This window comes from Phyllobates terribilis, unplaced genomic scaffold, assembly GCF_046119375.1.
Source record: "Phyllobates terribilis strain yellow unplaced genomic scaffold, ASM4611937v1 Scaffold_2__4_contigs__length_985480577, whole genome shotgun sequence".
Lineage (NCBI taxonomy): Eukaryota > Metazoa > Chordata > Amphibia > Anura > Dendrobatidae > Phyllobates > Phyllobates terribilis.
Window position 1 is genome coordinate 150,672,887 of NW_027362762.1, and position 13,932 is coordinate 150,686,818.

The 13,932-nt window shown below is 34.4% G+C and overlaps 2 protein-coding genes across 3 annotated transcripts; both read left to right on the forward strand.

Annotated features, from left to right (window-relative positions):
- The first annotated feature begins 6,255 nt into the window (after window positions 1–6,255).
- HOXC6 (homeobox C6) lies at window positions 6,256–9,181 on the forward strand. 2 transcript variants are annotated; one of them, XM_073663007.1, is made up of 2 exons: window positions 6,256–7,034; window positions 8,122–9,181. In XM_073663007.1, exons 1-2 carry the CDS (start codon window positions 6,635–6,637, stop codon window positions 8,448–8,450), a joined length of 729 nt encoding a protein of 242 aa, XP_073519108.1. In that variant the 5' UTR covers window positions 6,256–6,634; the 3' UTR covers window positions 8,451–9,181. The 2 variants fall into 2 exon arrangements, with proteins under 2 accessions (XP_073519108.1, XP_073519112.1); XM_073663011.1 differs by having other exon boundaries at window positions 6,275–7,034; window positions 8,146–9,181.
- A 1,968-nt stretch (window positions 9,182–11,149) lies between these two features.
- HOXC5 (homeobox C5) lies at window positions 11,150–13,600 on the forward strand. Its single transcript, XM_073663021.1, has 2 exons — window positions 11,150–11,782; window positions 12,351–13,600. The coding sequence occupies exons 1-2, from the start codon at window positions 11,308–11,310 to the stop codon at window positions 12,563–12,565; spliced, it is 690 nt and encodes a 229-aa protein (XP_073519122.1). The 5' UTR covers window positions 11,150–11,307; the 3' UTR covers window positions 12,566–13,600.
- The last annotated feature ends 332 nt before the right edge of the window (window positions 13,601–13,932 follow it).

Genomic DNA, 13,932 nt, shown 5'->3' on the forward strand with positions numbered 1-13,932 from the left:
TTTATTGGAGAGATTCCTCGGATTATTTCCTTGCTTAAATCCGCTTATTAAATTTACAGTCGTAGTTTAAATTGTATAAATACAGTAATAACAATAAAAAAAAAGAACACAATGAAAAAGAATGAGTTCAATGGGATGTGGGCTGTGCAGGATGTGAACTGCAGGTCTGCTACTTTTATTAGACCACGATCATAATATGAACATTTAATGGAGGGGTCAAACTGGCGACTGGGATTATGTAGGATATGGTCTATTACTCTATCTATCTATCCAATATCTATGCATCTATCTATGTATCTATCCATCGATATGTATCTTTATATATATATATATATATATATATATATATATATATATATATATATATATATATATATATATATATATACATATACATTCTCATATGAACTATAAGGAATTGCACTACAAGTCTGTGACATCCAAGTTTGTTTATTATGTGGCTTGTGACTTATTCCCTTTGGCTTGTTATTTGTTTGTTTATATACTGCCCCCAAGTGACCAAATGCTGCTAAACCAGCTCTGACTCTTCTCTGGTCAAAAGCATTGTTATCTTCTGGCTCTGTGGAATGCTTATGTTGTTTAATATTCATTTTGTGCATTTTTAGAATTCAACTGTGTACTGTGCTTGAACTTTTAGATTATAGGTACATTTTAGAGTATACATTGTAGGAGGTTTTATTGTAGTGTGATAATAACATGCTCCCAAAAAAGTTCAAAACTATCAGCTAATGAATATGTAGATGCAATAAATAGAATGTTCTTATCTATGCAAGCAAATAATTCCAAGAGACATAAAATTATGTGTTACTATTTTTATTTATTTAAGAACCATGAACAGATCTCGAACCTCACACTGGATCTGGATCTTTCCTTGTAATCTGATATCAGACATTGACCCCTAGTCATATCAAAATCATAATATAAAGGACTACAGATTGTGTTTACCGTAATAATAATGTTTTGCCACTCTGTACCTCAAATTAGGAATCCAGATGAGAAATTATACTGGTCACATAGTAGACAAAAACTTTTTTTTTTTTTACATTTTGCATGTACTAGCAACAAGCAGATATTTTACCTGTAGAGTATGTGCCACGTGTTTGGCATACCATGAGCTATGAATTCGCTATCTATCTATCTATCTATCTATCTATCTATCTATCTATCTATCTATCTATCTATCTCTGTCTTTCTATCTATCTATAAAACAAACAAACAAACAATCTGGAGACAGCACACTAAAATAGTGTACAAAAGTTGATTCTTTATAAGTCCATTATGGTATGGCAATGTTTCAGTTTCAATATGTGAACCTTTTTCTATCTATATCAGTATCTATCTATCTATCTATCTATCTATCTATCTATCTATCTATCTATCTATCATCTATGTATTATCGATTTATCTAATCTGTTTATTCCAATCACAGATTTATTTGTCAGTCATTGTAGATCTGGGCTTGACAATTTGAAGTTTCTTAGGATACACAAAGAAATAACAGAAGAAATAATCGATGTAATACAGTGAATGAACTTGTACTAAATATTTTCTTGAGTCGTTTCCATTAACAGTTCTTTGTTGTAATCTGCAAAGATAAAAAAAAATCCGAATTCAGTGATTGGTTTAATTTTCAGCAGATCTTCATGTTTCAGTTCATGTAACATTTATCATATGTGGTAAAAAAAAAAAAAAAACGAAGTTTTTTTTTCATACTATAAGTTACAAAATTTAAATTTAAATTATTACGTATTTTAATGAATTGTATTTCCGCTACGTTTAATGCATACAGATAAAATACAATGCCTTGTATCAGGTATTCAACATTGATGTGTGACATTATTGTACACCGATCGTGTTTAGCATGTTCCTATTAATACAATTCAAGAAGAGGCGATTAATAAAAGGATAGATAGATAGATAGATAGATAGATAGATAGATAGATAGATAGTCTTGTCTTTTCGCACTATGGTATATTGGAATTTTCGTTGGAGCCTGTTTTATTGCAGCATTTGGAAAGTTTATGGGAAACACATGGCAGATACATATCATGACTGTTGGATCTAGGGAAGCCTTTATTCCTTGGCTACATTGTAAAAGTGAACTTCCTTATTCTTTACAATTATTTACTAGTTCCCCAGGCTGAACACACTGGGCGTTATAAAAAGTCAGTGTACATTTGCTAAAACTAGTCTGATTTATAATTTAACTCATTCCTCTCGTCTTTAATAGGACAATAGTCTATCACATTTTCTCCAGGCTATTTTTCACCATTGGAGCCCAAACGACACTTAAGAAAATTACATTAGAAGAGCAATTGGCTGATTAGATCAATGCATCATATTCCATACACAATATATTCTCTTCCTAATACCCATGTATTCCAGAAAATACACTGGACATTACTTGGCAGTTTACATATCCCAAGTTCTATTATCATATTGATAAGCAGGTAGTGATCTCGAACAATAGTCTGTAGCTTTAACTAGGTCATAAATAAGTAAATGCAATGAAGGCGGATAGGTTGTAAATTGCTCTTAGAAATTAAAAAGATGAAAACAAAGGTGCTTAGTGTTTATAACCCAAGTAGTATGTAATATCCAGTAAGATACAAATCAGCATTAATTACAATAACTTTTCTAGATAGTCTAAAATTTATCGTGCACAGAAAACTATACAATAAATACATTCTTTACGCATGTACCTTTGTGCATGTAATAGTAGGATAGATGCCTATAAAAAATAAATATGAAGGTAGATAAATGGATGCTACATAGAGATAGAGATATAAATAGATAGATAGATAGATAGATAGATAGAACACTAAACCCACACACATGTTTACCATCCAATGGGCTACACTAAATATAAACACAATTATATTCATTCATATGCATTGTTCTATTACTTATAACAAATAATCACATGCAGTCTTTCGCTCATTAATAATGTGACCAAATACATTGAGTTTAAAGTGCTGAAACCTTCAAGGAACTTGGGTCCTCGAAGTTATAAGTCCCCTTAAAGTCCCTGCCGCTGTTTCCTTTCTTTAATTGGAAAGGATATAGAAAACACGTGTGTAAAGGCAATTATTTTACATGTTATTTTCCACCAGTTAATCATTCTGATAATTAAAGAACTTATGGTACAAACGCAATCATTATTCAGTATTATGCTGGGGGAGAGGGTGGAGAAGTGAAAACACACACACTATATATATATATATATATATATATATATATATATATATATATATATATATATATATATATATATATAAAATCTTACCTGCATGTCCAGTATATTTGAGCATTTTGTGTATTGTAGTCGGTGATTGTATATAATTACTTTAAAGGGAGCATTAGGAAACACAGCCTTAAGTCAGAGGTGCAGAGAACTGGGGCTGCTCCATACACATCTGTTTCTTGACAATATGCTGACTGTACATAATAAATATATGGTGCATATTATACACCTCGAAGGCAATAACATGCAGAACCGGATTGGAAGCAATGTTCAAGTTTATAGTACGGAAAAAAAATATATAAATATCTAATTGAGCACAGTAGCAAAAGCACAGTAGGAGGAGAAGCTGAAATTCTCTTTTTTTTTTCAGGGGCATACAACTTTTTTTCCTTTCAATTTGCTGTAATGAAATAATGAAAATCACGGTTTCCCTTTGTTGCTGGAAGTTCCATGTGCTAGTAGCCAGTTTTCTACTCCCCATAAATCGAGCAGAGCTTTAAGCCTTGCCCTTTGCTTATAGATGTAATAAAACACTTAACTTTCTCTTGTGAGAGAAGGAAGCACCATTATTATAGACCAGAGCTGCTTCATCCAAAGCACCAAGTCCTTTCCCCTACCTAAAATAATCCCTGCACTTTCCTGCAAGTCTAACAATCAGAGGACAAAAAGGGGCTTCTATTCTGTGTAGAAAGAGAAATAAATATCTTTATAAATATCATAAGAGGTAGATGGAGACTGAGAGTCTGGGGGGGGTAGTCTGGCATTGCAGAGAAGACAAATCATACTGTACAATAAATAAAAGATAAGATGATGAGTGTACAATAAATGAAGACACAAAATATCATATGGTTTTATAGCCAAGTGACTCAACCTAAAAACTAATAGAAACATGTCAACAAGATACAATAACAATCACAATAAACCAACAAGAACAAAAAACACCATTAATGTATAATCTATCTATCTATCTATCTATCTATCTATCTATCTATCTATCTATTTATCTATCTATCCATTATCCGTATCCATATGTAAAAATATATGTATATATATATATATATTTATAAATATATATGTATATATATATATATATATATATATATATATATATATATATATATATATATATATACACAATTACAAACATATACAGACACACATATATGTATATGTGTGTGTGGTATATGTGTGTGTGTATATATGTACATGTATATATATATACATACACACACCTACAAGTATTATAACATACATTTTATATTCGCTACCATTAGCTTCCTTAAACAGCTGTTGTAGGTGAAGTCTGTTCTTCAGCTGTTTATTTCTTTACTGCTTTGTCCGACCACTAATATAGGTATTTTTTTTACCCAAACATGAGGCAGTAATATATAAAAGTACAAGAACTGTGTCCCCACGACAATTCATGTATATTTGATAGATCCAACCCACCCTTACAAAGAAGCAGATATTTTACAAACCTTATTTGTTGCATAGGGGAATCTATAGATCCCACACTCTGCTTGTATCATCTCAGCCTCAAATGGTCCTTTATTTGGGTAAAACTTTATTTTGTGTAGTTGCTGCACTCGGAGGACTGCTGGTGTTATACCAGGGCAATAAACGACCCCTGAATACGTCTGTTCCCATCTTTATGGCTTTACAGCCACCATTTCGCTTTGTTGGTCACAGGAAAAAGATCGTAAAATCCTTCAGCATCCGGGTTTCTCTTCAACCCTGAAAAAATATTGCTTTTTTTTGTAACTTTCACAAATAGTGGCCATTAGGAATAGCAGCTTCATGGCAGTATTCTAGCAACTGCACCGCGATGTCATTGTCCATGCAATGCAGCTGTAGTGGAATAAGCCCTAATATCATTATTAATAAATGGATAATTTATATAGTTATTCCATCTGGATAATGAGATGTTGTAATTTTAATAAACAAGGTGACTTTAACCGGGTGGAATAATAAACACATTACAGCACTGACCTGTTCTTTAGCTCTTAATTTTTGTCATCTCATTAGACTCTTTCAATTTACTAAAGTCCTAGATCCCAATTTCAAACTGTGTAATTATAAATCAGCCAAGCAAAGAATGAAATAGGGATCAAACACAACATATGTGGTGGTGGTGGTGGTGGAGAGTGGAAATGGGGGATGTATAACAATGAACATAATGTCAATGAAAACAATCATAAAAATAGTCGATATTTACCCTGAATTATAATAATATCATCTCAGACCTGGTAACTGGTAAGTTATGTAATGGTGTATATGTGCATCAAACAAAAAAAAAAAAATATATATATATATATAATAATAATAATAAAAAAATATATAAATAAATATATATATATATATATATATATGCGTATCGTGTGTGTATGCTTAGTATGTAGATATGTGTGTGTCTATATGTGTGTGTATATATATGTGTGTACATATATATACAATATATATGTGTGTGTCTATACATACACACTCACACTCAATATATGTACACACATATATAATATAAAGACACACATACACATATATGCACACATATCTAAATACTATACATACACATATATACACAAAAAAAGATATATATAGAGAGATATACGTACACAAAATCTCTATATCAATTCAGACACGTACGTAAACAAACACAACCTACTAGAAACACACACATGCGTACACACTCACACATATACACACTCACACACACACACACACACACACACACACACACACACACACACACACACACACACACACACACATATATATATATATATATATATATATATTCAATATAAACACCGCACGTAAACAACATATTTACATCGTGGAAATAAAGCTGTATGTGAATTCTTTTCTGCTACTTTGCATGTATAATCAGAAGCAGGAGCATTAAAATCTCCATGTATATTGTGATGTTCCTCCCATAGGAAGCGCCTGTGTCGTGTCTGCTAAGTTCTTAATGCTTGTGCATACATTAGATTCTATTAAGAACAAAGTGAATTTATATGTGGATAAAATGCAAATCAGATGCCAGCTCCTGAGAATCCTCCAGGTCTCAGAGCTCCGCGAGGATTTTTTTCCTTATTCTCTTTTATTTTTACTCCTCCCAATAACTAATTTGATCTTTGTGATTCCAAGACTTTACTTTGAATGTATATACTTCTAACTGGGGAATCAACACAAGCAAAACCAATTTTTTCCTCTCTTGACATGTCGCCTCCTATTGGCTGCAGGCAGGTCAGCTGACTTTGTCATTTTGTCTGTCCTGGAGTGGAGCCGTCCCTATAACAATCTAGTTCAGACTACAAACTGGAGACAGAAATAAATATTAAAGAAATCTTACAGGCAGGTAAAGGAGAAGATATGAATTCCTATTTCACCAACCCCTCTTTATCCTGCCATTTAGCCAGTGGCCAAGAAGTCCTCCCCAATGTGGCCCTTAATTCTACTGCCTATGACCCTGTTAGGCATTTCTCCACTTATGGAGCAGCCGTTGCTCAAAATAGGATCTACTCTTCTCCATTTTACACCCCGCAAGATAATGTTGTGTTCAGCTCCAGCCGAGGCCCCTATGAGTATGGATCTAATGCATTTTACCAGGACAAGGACATGCTCACTAGCTGCAGGCAGAACTCTATGGGACACAATACACAGACTTCTATTGCACAGGATTTTAACAGTGACCAAAACAGATCCAGTGTCCAGGAACAGAAAACCAGCATTCAGATCTACCCGTGGATGCAGCGCATGAACTCCCACAGTGGTAAGTTTTACAGCTTGCACATATAAATTACATAAACTCAACCATCTTTACGATCATCTCCCCAGCAGAACAGGCTCAGCTCCTTTTTTTATGGCCTCATAAAAGCCATAAACTAGTTCCTTTCACAGTTGCCGTTATAGGCCTTTTATTTGTTAAGTTGTTGCGAGCAAATATGGCTTGTTATGTGCTTTCTAATTAAAAGACACTGCAAAGATCTGCAATAAAGTTCAACGAGGTTTGCTTTCCTTGTGGAGGGGCAAGAGTTAATCCAAATACCTCTCCTTATATTAAGTGATAGATGGAAACACTTTTTATACACTTTTACTCACTGCAGGCTTTTAATACTGCAAGGGCTAATGTTAATATATGCATGTAGGTAAATGCATCTCTACCATCTAAGTACTAAATAGTGATAGTATTATAATATAAATACATATATGCTTCAGTTTCAGCATAATTAATAATCTAAAAAGTATAGTGAAATATACTACATTTTCTAATTAATAAATATTTAGATGGCAAATTGCAGTACTGAGAGCACATCAATATATATATATATATATATATATATATATATATATATATATATATATATATACATTTATATATTATTATTTATATATTGTAGCTGGGAGGATGTGAACTAGACTAGAACTAGCTTAAAAGTACATTTAAAAGTATACTTTAATTTTAATTGACGTATGTATATATATATATATTTATATATATATACATGTTTGTGTGTACATATATATATATATATATATATATATATATATATATATATATATATATATATATATATGGGATATAACTGTTTGTTGAGGGTGAGCAAGTAAATCTATCTACTATAATTTATCTAACTATCTATTATCTATCATTTATCTATCTATATATCTATCATTAATCTATCTATCACTTATCTACCTATTCTATCTATCTATCTATCTATCTATATATTATATGTCCTTAGATCTTATGTATTAGATATATTACAAGCTAAGCCTGTAGGTTGCAGGGTGCCAGTAGTACAGTTTAGGCTGCAGGAATTATTTGTGATTGTGGGGTTCACACTAATGATTCTCAGTATATCTTGTGTCTGATTCCCTAGGGGTGGGCTATGGCACGGATAGAAGGCGAGGTCGCCAGATCTACTCCCGTTATCAGACCCTGGAGCTGGAGAAAGAATTCCACTTTAATCGCTATCTGACCAGGCGCAGGAGGATTGAGATCGCTAATGCACTTTGCTTAACTGAGCGTCAGATCAAAATATGGTTCCAAAACAGGAGGATGAAGTGGAAAAAGGAGAGTAACCTGTCTTCTACCCTAACTGGGAGCAACGGGGCATCTGCTGACAGCCTGGCCGAGGGCAAGGAGGAAAAACGAGAGGACACAGAAGACCAACCCAAAGAGTGAATGGGGGGCTCCCACCAGCATCCCCCACTCACCCTCCACCCCCACCCAGCTGGCAAAATTCATATGGATGGGCTGCATTATGGAAACAAATATATAATTATATTAAATATATATCTACACATCTCTTTCTAGAGCCAAAAGTGGACTAGGAATCCAATGAAGGAGAAGGACAACTTGCAGTGTGCTAGCTCTGGCCAGCTTCTGTTATCCACCATTATGGCTTTGAGTCTCTGTGTTATGTTGTTTCTCCAACTTTGACTTAAAAATAAAAGACAGTATTTCAAAAAGTCCCACATTTCCTTGTACAAGAACCATTGCCTGCAAAACACAAGGAAGAACAAGACTTTGCCTGTGTGTGTTGTGTGTTGTGTGATGGGATGGACCCAGCACAGATCAAATGTGAAGAGCTCTTCCCAGATACTGTCCTATTGCCCCCTCTCTGTCCCTAGGAGCCACGTCCATATAACATTTCCCCATAGCCTGACTGTATTATTTGGATGATCCTCCATATTCCATACTGTGACAGTTCCCGTGTGAACTTTATTTCTCATTGTGCCCGTGGTGTCAGTATTTATATTTATGTCAGCACTGCAATGTTCAGTAGTAGCTCGTAAAATGAAGTTTCATAGCTGTAGAATAATGGTTACATTCTGTGTCACACCGACTATGTATAAAGATCACGTCCCATGGACAAACTGTTGAGTATTTAATAAAAATTGATATTATTTTTATGTGGTTCTATTTCTTTTATTTCTTTGGAAATGCCCAGCACTTTACTCGTGTGTGTGTGCACAACAGAGGCAGACTCCATTGTAAAAAAAAAAAAAAAAAAGTAATTCACACCGGTCACAAACCCCCTGTACTCTCTGTCACTGCCATTCAGGCGACATAACACAATAAAGCTATATTATTCTGCATTCAAGATAACTTCCTAAACACGTGTACTGTCTGGCTGCCTGCACCAAGCCAGCAAACAAGCAACTCACCACAAACTAAGCAATATTCTCTGCCTCCTTCCTTTTGTCAGTTTCCCTATATTATCCAAAATATAAGAGACATATATATATATATATATATATATATATATATATATATATATATATATATATATATATATATATAAATCTAGTTGCGAAAACAATGCACAACATAAGCTTAAAAACGCATAAAAACAAATTGCATATCAAAATGCAATGCAATATAAACAAAAATAAATACTGCACCAATCCGAAAGTAGAAAACAGATTTATATTTGTAATGTATAATGGCTTACAGGAAGAAAAAAAATACAGACACTATCTTCCCTGATTTACATATAAAATCTATATTATTATTGTCTGAATTAAGTCTTAGGCGTAATACTGAGCTTGAGAGAAGTAGTGATTACAGCTTTAATTAGCTATTATTTCATAAGGACAGGTACAGAAAAAAAAGATGGTTGAGTATATTCATTGATCATTTGGAAACAATGCGAAAAAAAATATGTAAATGTGATTAAAAATATATAGTAAACCGAAAAATGACTACAAGAAAGCTTGAAAGCTGAGGATTGCTCAACTCTCTCCTGCTATAATTAATTTAGGCTCTGCAACCATCAACCAGAAGTGTAATTGTGTTACAATTGCGCTGAACCCTTCACCTTAAGGAAATCCTATATAAGTTGTGGCGTATGTATGTATATATATATATATATATATATATATATATATATATATATATATATATATATATATATACATATATATATACATATATATGTGTGTGTTACACTACAACAGCTGAGGATTGTTGGTGAAAGATGCTGCTATATATTACCAAGGCCATTGGTATTTGCAGTTCTGATCTTCCATGCACACCAAAAATGCAGAGACCAGAACTTTCACTCCAGTGATCTAAGCCACAAACATTTATTGCACACGTATGTTTGGGAGATGCTTTCCTAGATAAGGAATTGCATTTCAACGTGCAGAGCAGAAAACAGAACTGAACAAAGCCTTCCACATGGCTGACATCTATTTACACTGTTTTGTCTTATCTGATGGGGGTTATGTCTGTAAATACATATCACAGGAATTAGTGGATATAAGGAAATAATATATCCCACTTCCAATCCTATAAAATGGAAGCCCCTTAAAAAAGCCCCTTTAAGGGCAGACTGCTGAATTTTTGTTCTGTCCCATTTTATAAAAAAAAGTGATTAAATAACATAATAGGTGCAATAAATTAATATGGTAATTAGCTAATTACATCTATAATCTCTCTCGATACAAGCCACATTCACTTCTTTAATGATAATGGTGAGAAAATACACATAATATACCATATATTTTTTTTTTATTATTGGGAACCCTAGGGAAAAGGTGCAGCCATTAAATTCCTTGTTCAATTGGTGGTCAACCACTATTGAAATAAATTATTCACGTCGGGATATAGTTATAAAAATACAAGTTATGCGAGTCACCCATTGACCTATCGCACCAATGGTGGTTCAGCCATGTTTAGTAGCAGGTGCTATACCACCCTACTGGCACCAGGTGACGCTGTGGCCTCATTGTCTTCTTTTCCTTCTTGGGGCCTTGAGTTTGTTCTGCCAACATATCAGATACGTTTCACAGGCTTCCATCAATAACCTCCTGGGGTCATCAAGCCAAATTTATGACTGGCCAACAGAGTCACGTGATTCTATTTAAACATCCCATATTTGGGCAGAGCACATAGAATAAAGAAAGAGGATTCCCCAGCTATAAATTCTGCACTTTAGAGAACAAAACCCCTGAACTTCAAAGGGCCACAAATCAAGGCTAATCAAAGGGTGCAAAAATAATAATACTAATAATAATCATCATCAGCTGCAGCTATGAGCTCATACGTAGCCAATTCATTCTATAAGCAAAGTCAAAATGTTCCTGCCTATTCCATGCAAAGTTATGGGAATTATGGATCTGTATCCGAGGTCCCTTCGTCCAGGTATTGCTACAGTGGGTTGGATCTGAGCATTACATTCCCATCTCCGGGTTCTTCAAACTCTCTAAACGGTCTGGACATGCCTTCAAACCCCACCACTAACTCTGACCGGCCTTCATGTACTGTCATGGGCTCAGCTGGGCACACTCTGGGCAGAGGAGAGCAGGGTGCACTAAGCCCTGGGATTTACAATCAAAAAGCCGGGAGCACTTCGTTGGAGGACAGATCTAAAGGGATCGAGAACATCAAAGCAGAGCCGATACAAACAACCCAACAAGGACAGCAACAACCCCAGCAGGGGCAGCAGCAGCAGCAGCAGCAGCCACCCCAAATATACCCCTGGATGACCAAACTGCATATGAGCCATGGTAAACTTTCACTTCTCGCTTTTGTTTCATAGGGTTTTGCATTGGTTTTTATAGGCCATGCGGGGCAAATAATAAAAAAAACCCGAGGTCGTAAATTTTACGACTTAGGCATCAATTGCTCGTAAAACTGTCCACTAAAAGGCTTACAGGCTATAGACGTTCAAATTTATGACAGCATAATTGGATCATAGGAACAAAACGTGGAGAAAAGACAATAATTTCATTTATAGGGGGGCAGAATATAAGGATTTTTTTCTTACTAAAAAAATTACTTTTCATATACGTTTATTTATTTAATATGGCTGTAACCTGTGGTCGCAGCGAAATATTCCATGTAGAGGGGCTTTATGCTTTAGGGATTGTTTGCTTTTTTAATTGCATGTTTCGCTTTTAAATTAGATAATACTGTAATAAGTAAAAGTGTTAAATATTTTGCATGTGAGGAATATAATTTATAGTGCTTTAATTCAGGGGATTAGTATCAGAATTTGGGAGATTTTATTTTTCTTTAATCAAGGATCCTTTTTTAATTATTCCTATTTTTTTAATGCTACCTTGTCCCCTTTAGAAACTGATGGCAAACGTTCCCGGACCAGCTATACTCGCTACCAAACCCTGGAACTTGAGAAAGAATTCCATTTTAACAGATACCTGACACGTCGCAGGCGCATTGAAATTGCCAACAATCTATGTTTAAACGAGAGGCAGATCAAGATCTGGTTCCAAAACCGAAGGATGAAGTGGAAGAAGGATTCTAAAGTCAAAAGCAAAGACTCACTTTAAGAAGGGAACCTTGAAGGAGCTTAGATGTTTAATCTTGCTTTTACTACATCTACTTTCAGAAACTTTTTAATTTTCTCTTCTTGTATGAGGGGAGGTGGAAGAGATCAAGGGAAGGTAAAATCTTGATGACTGCACCTAAGATCTCCCCTAATACACCCCACTCATGTATAGATAATGTATGGATCTGTATTTTGTCCATTAAGTGTATTATTTTGACCAATTTGAGTCTCAAGGTGGAGTAAAAAAAATTCTCTAGGCAGCTCGCTCCTTGCTTCGGTTTACAAGTCCAGGCTGTATTGTATAGACTTACAATCTGTCCAGGGTCAAGGAAAGTTCTTCAGAAAAAAAAAATGCTAATCAGGCTACTGGGCTGAAAGCGCAGGGAAAGTGTGGCTATATTATATTGTGCTTATTATAATAGGGGGGTTGCTGGCCAGTTAGATGGGGGAATTATCTAAGGGAAAAGAACACAAGGCTAAATAAAGTTTCAAGCTGAAACTTTACTATTTGTTATATAGAGTATTGTAGATACACACTAGAATGTGTGTACATCCTAACATTTCGTCCATGCACTTGTATAGTCTCCATTATGTCACCATCATACCAAGTGAACTTGTTCTTTTATGTCCCATTGATAGGTAGCATTTTTTTGTTTTTTTTTTCTATTGGGTCAGAATCGTCCACATCTTCTCCCACTCCCATACACTATGGTATAATTTGTTATACTGTATTTCTGTGCAGGATCCATTACCATGGAGGGGCATGATGGAGGGGACCATTGGACTTGTTTTTATTTTGTGTAATTTATTGTATTTTGTTGTTGTTTTTATGCTTTTGTTTCTTTTTTTTTTAGTAATTAATGCTGAAGTGTATAAAGCCACAATTTGTACGTCATCGTTTTAATATAATCCTTCCTAGTCAGTTCTACTCAATAATGTAAACTCATATATTTATTGCTTTCAATTTCATATGTGAGAAATCATGAATCCTATATTTTGTCATATTGAATAAACTGCAAGTAATATAACAGTTGAACTGAATGTCAACTTTATCTTTGCTTTCACATTCATTTCTACAGGAGTGAGAAATATGGTGACTTATTTTTGGTCAGAGATGTTCAATATAAAACATCCCATATGCCTTTAGATAATATGGGGTCTTCAATGATTAAACTTGAAATATAGAATAACATTTCCATTTTTATATGTGGTTGTTTCGCATACACACAGTCATACACACCTTATCTGAGTTGATGTAGCAGAGCTGAGTCTGTCATCTATGGACTTGGCATCAGATATGACTGCAGGTAAACTTACCAGTCATTATGGTGCAGAGATAAAGAAAAGAATACATGCTAAAGCCATCTC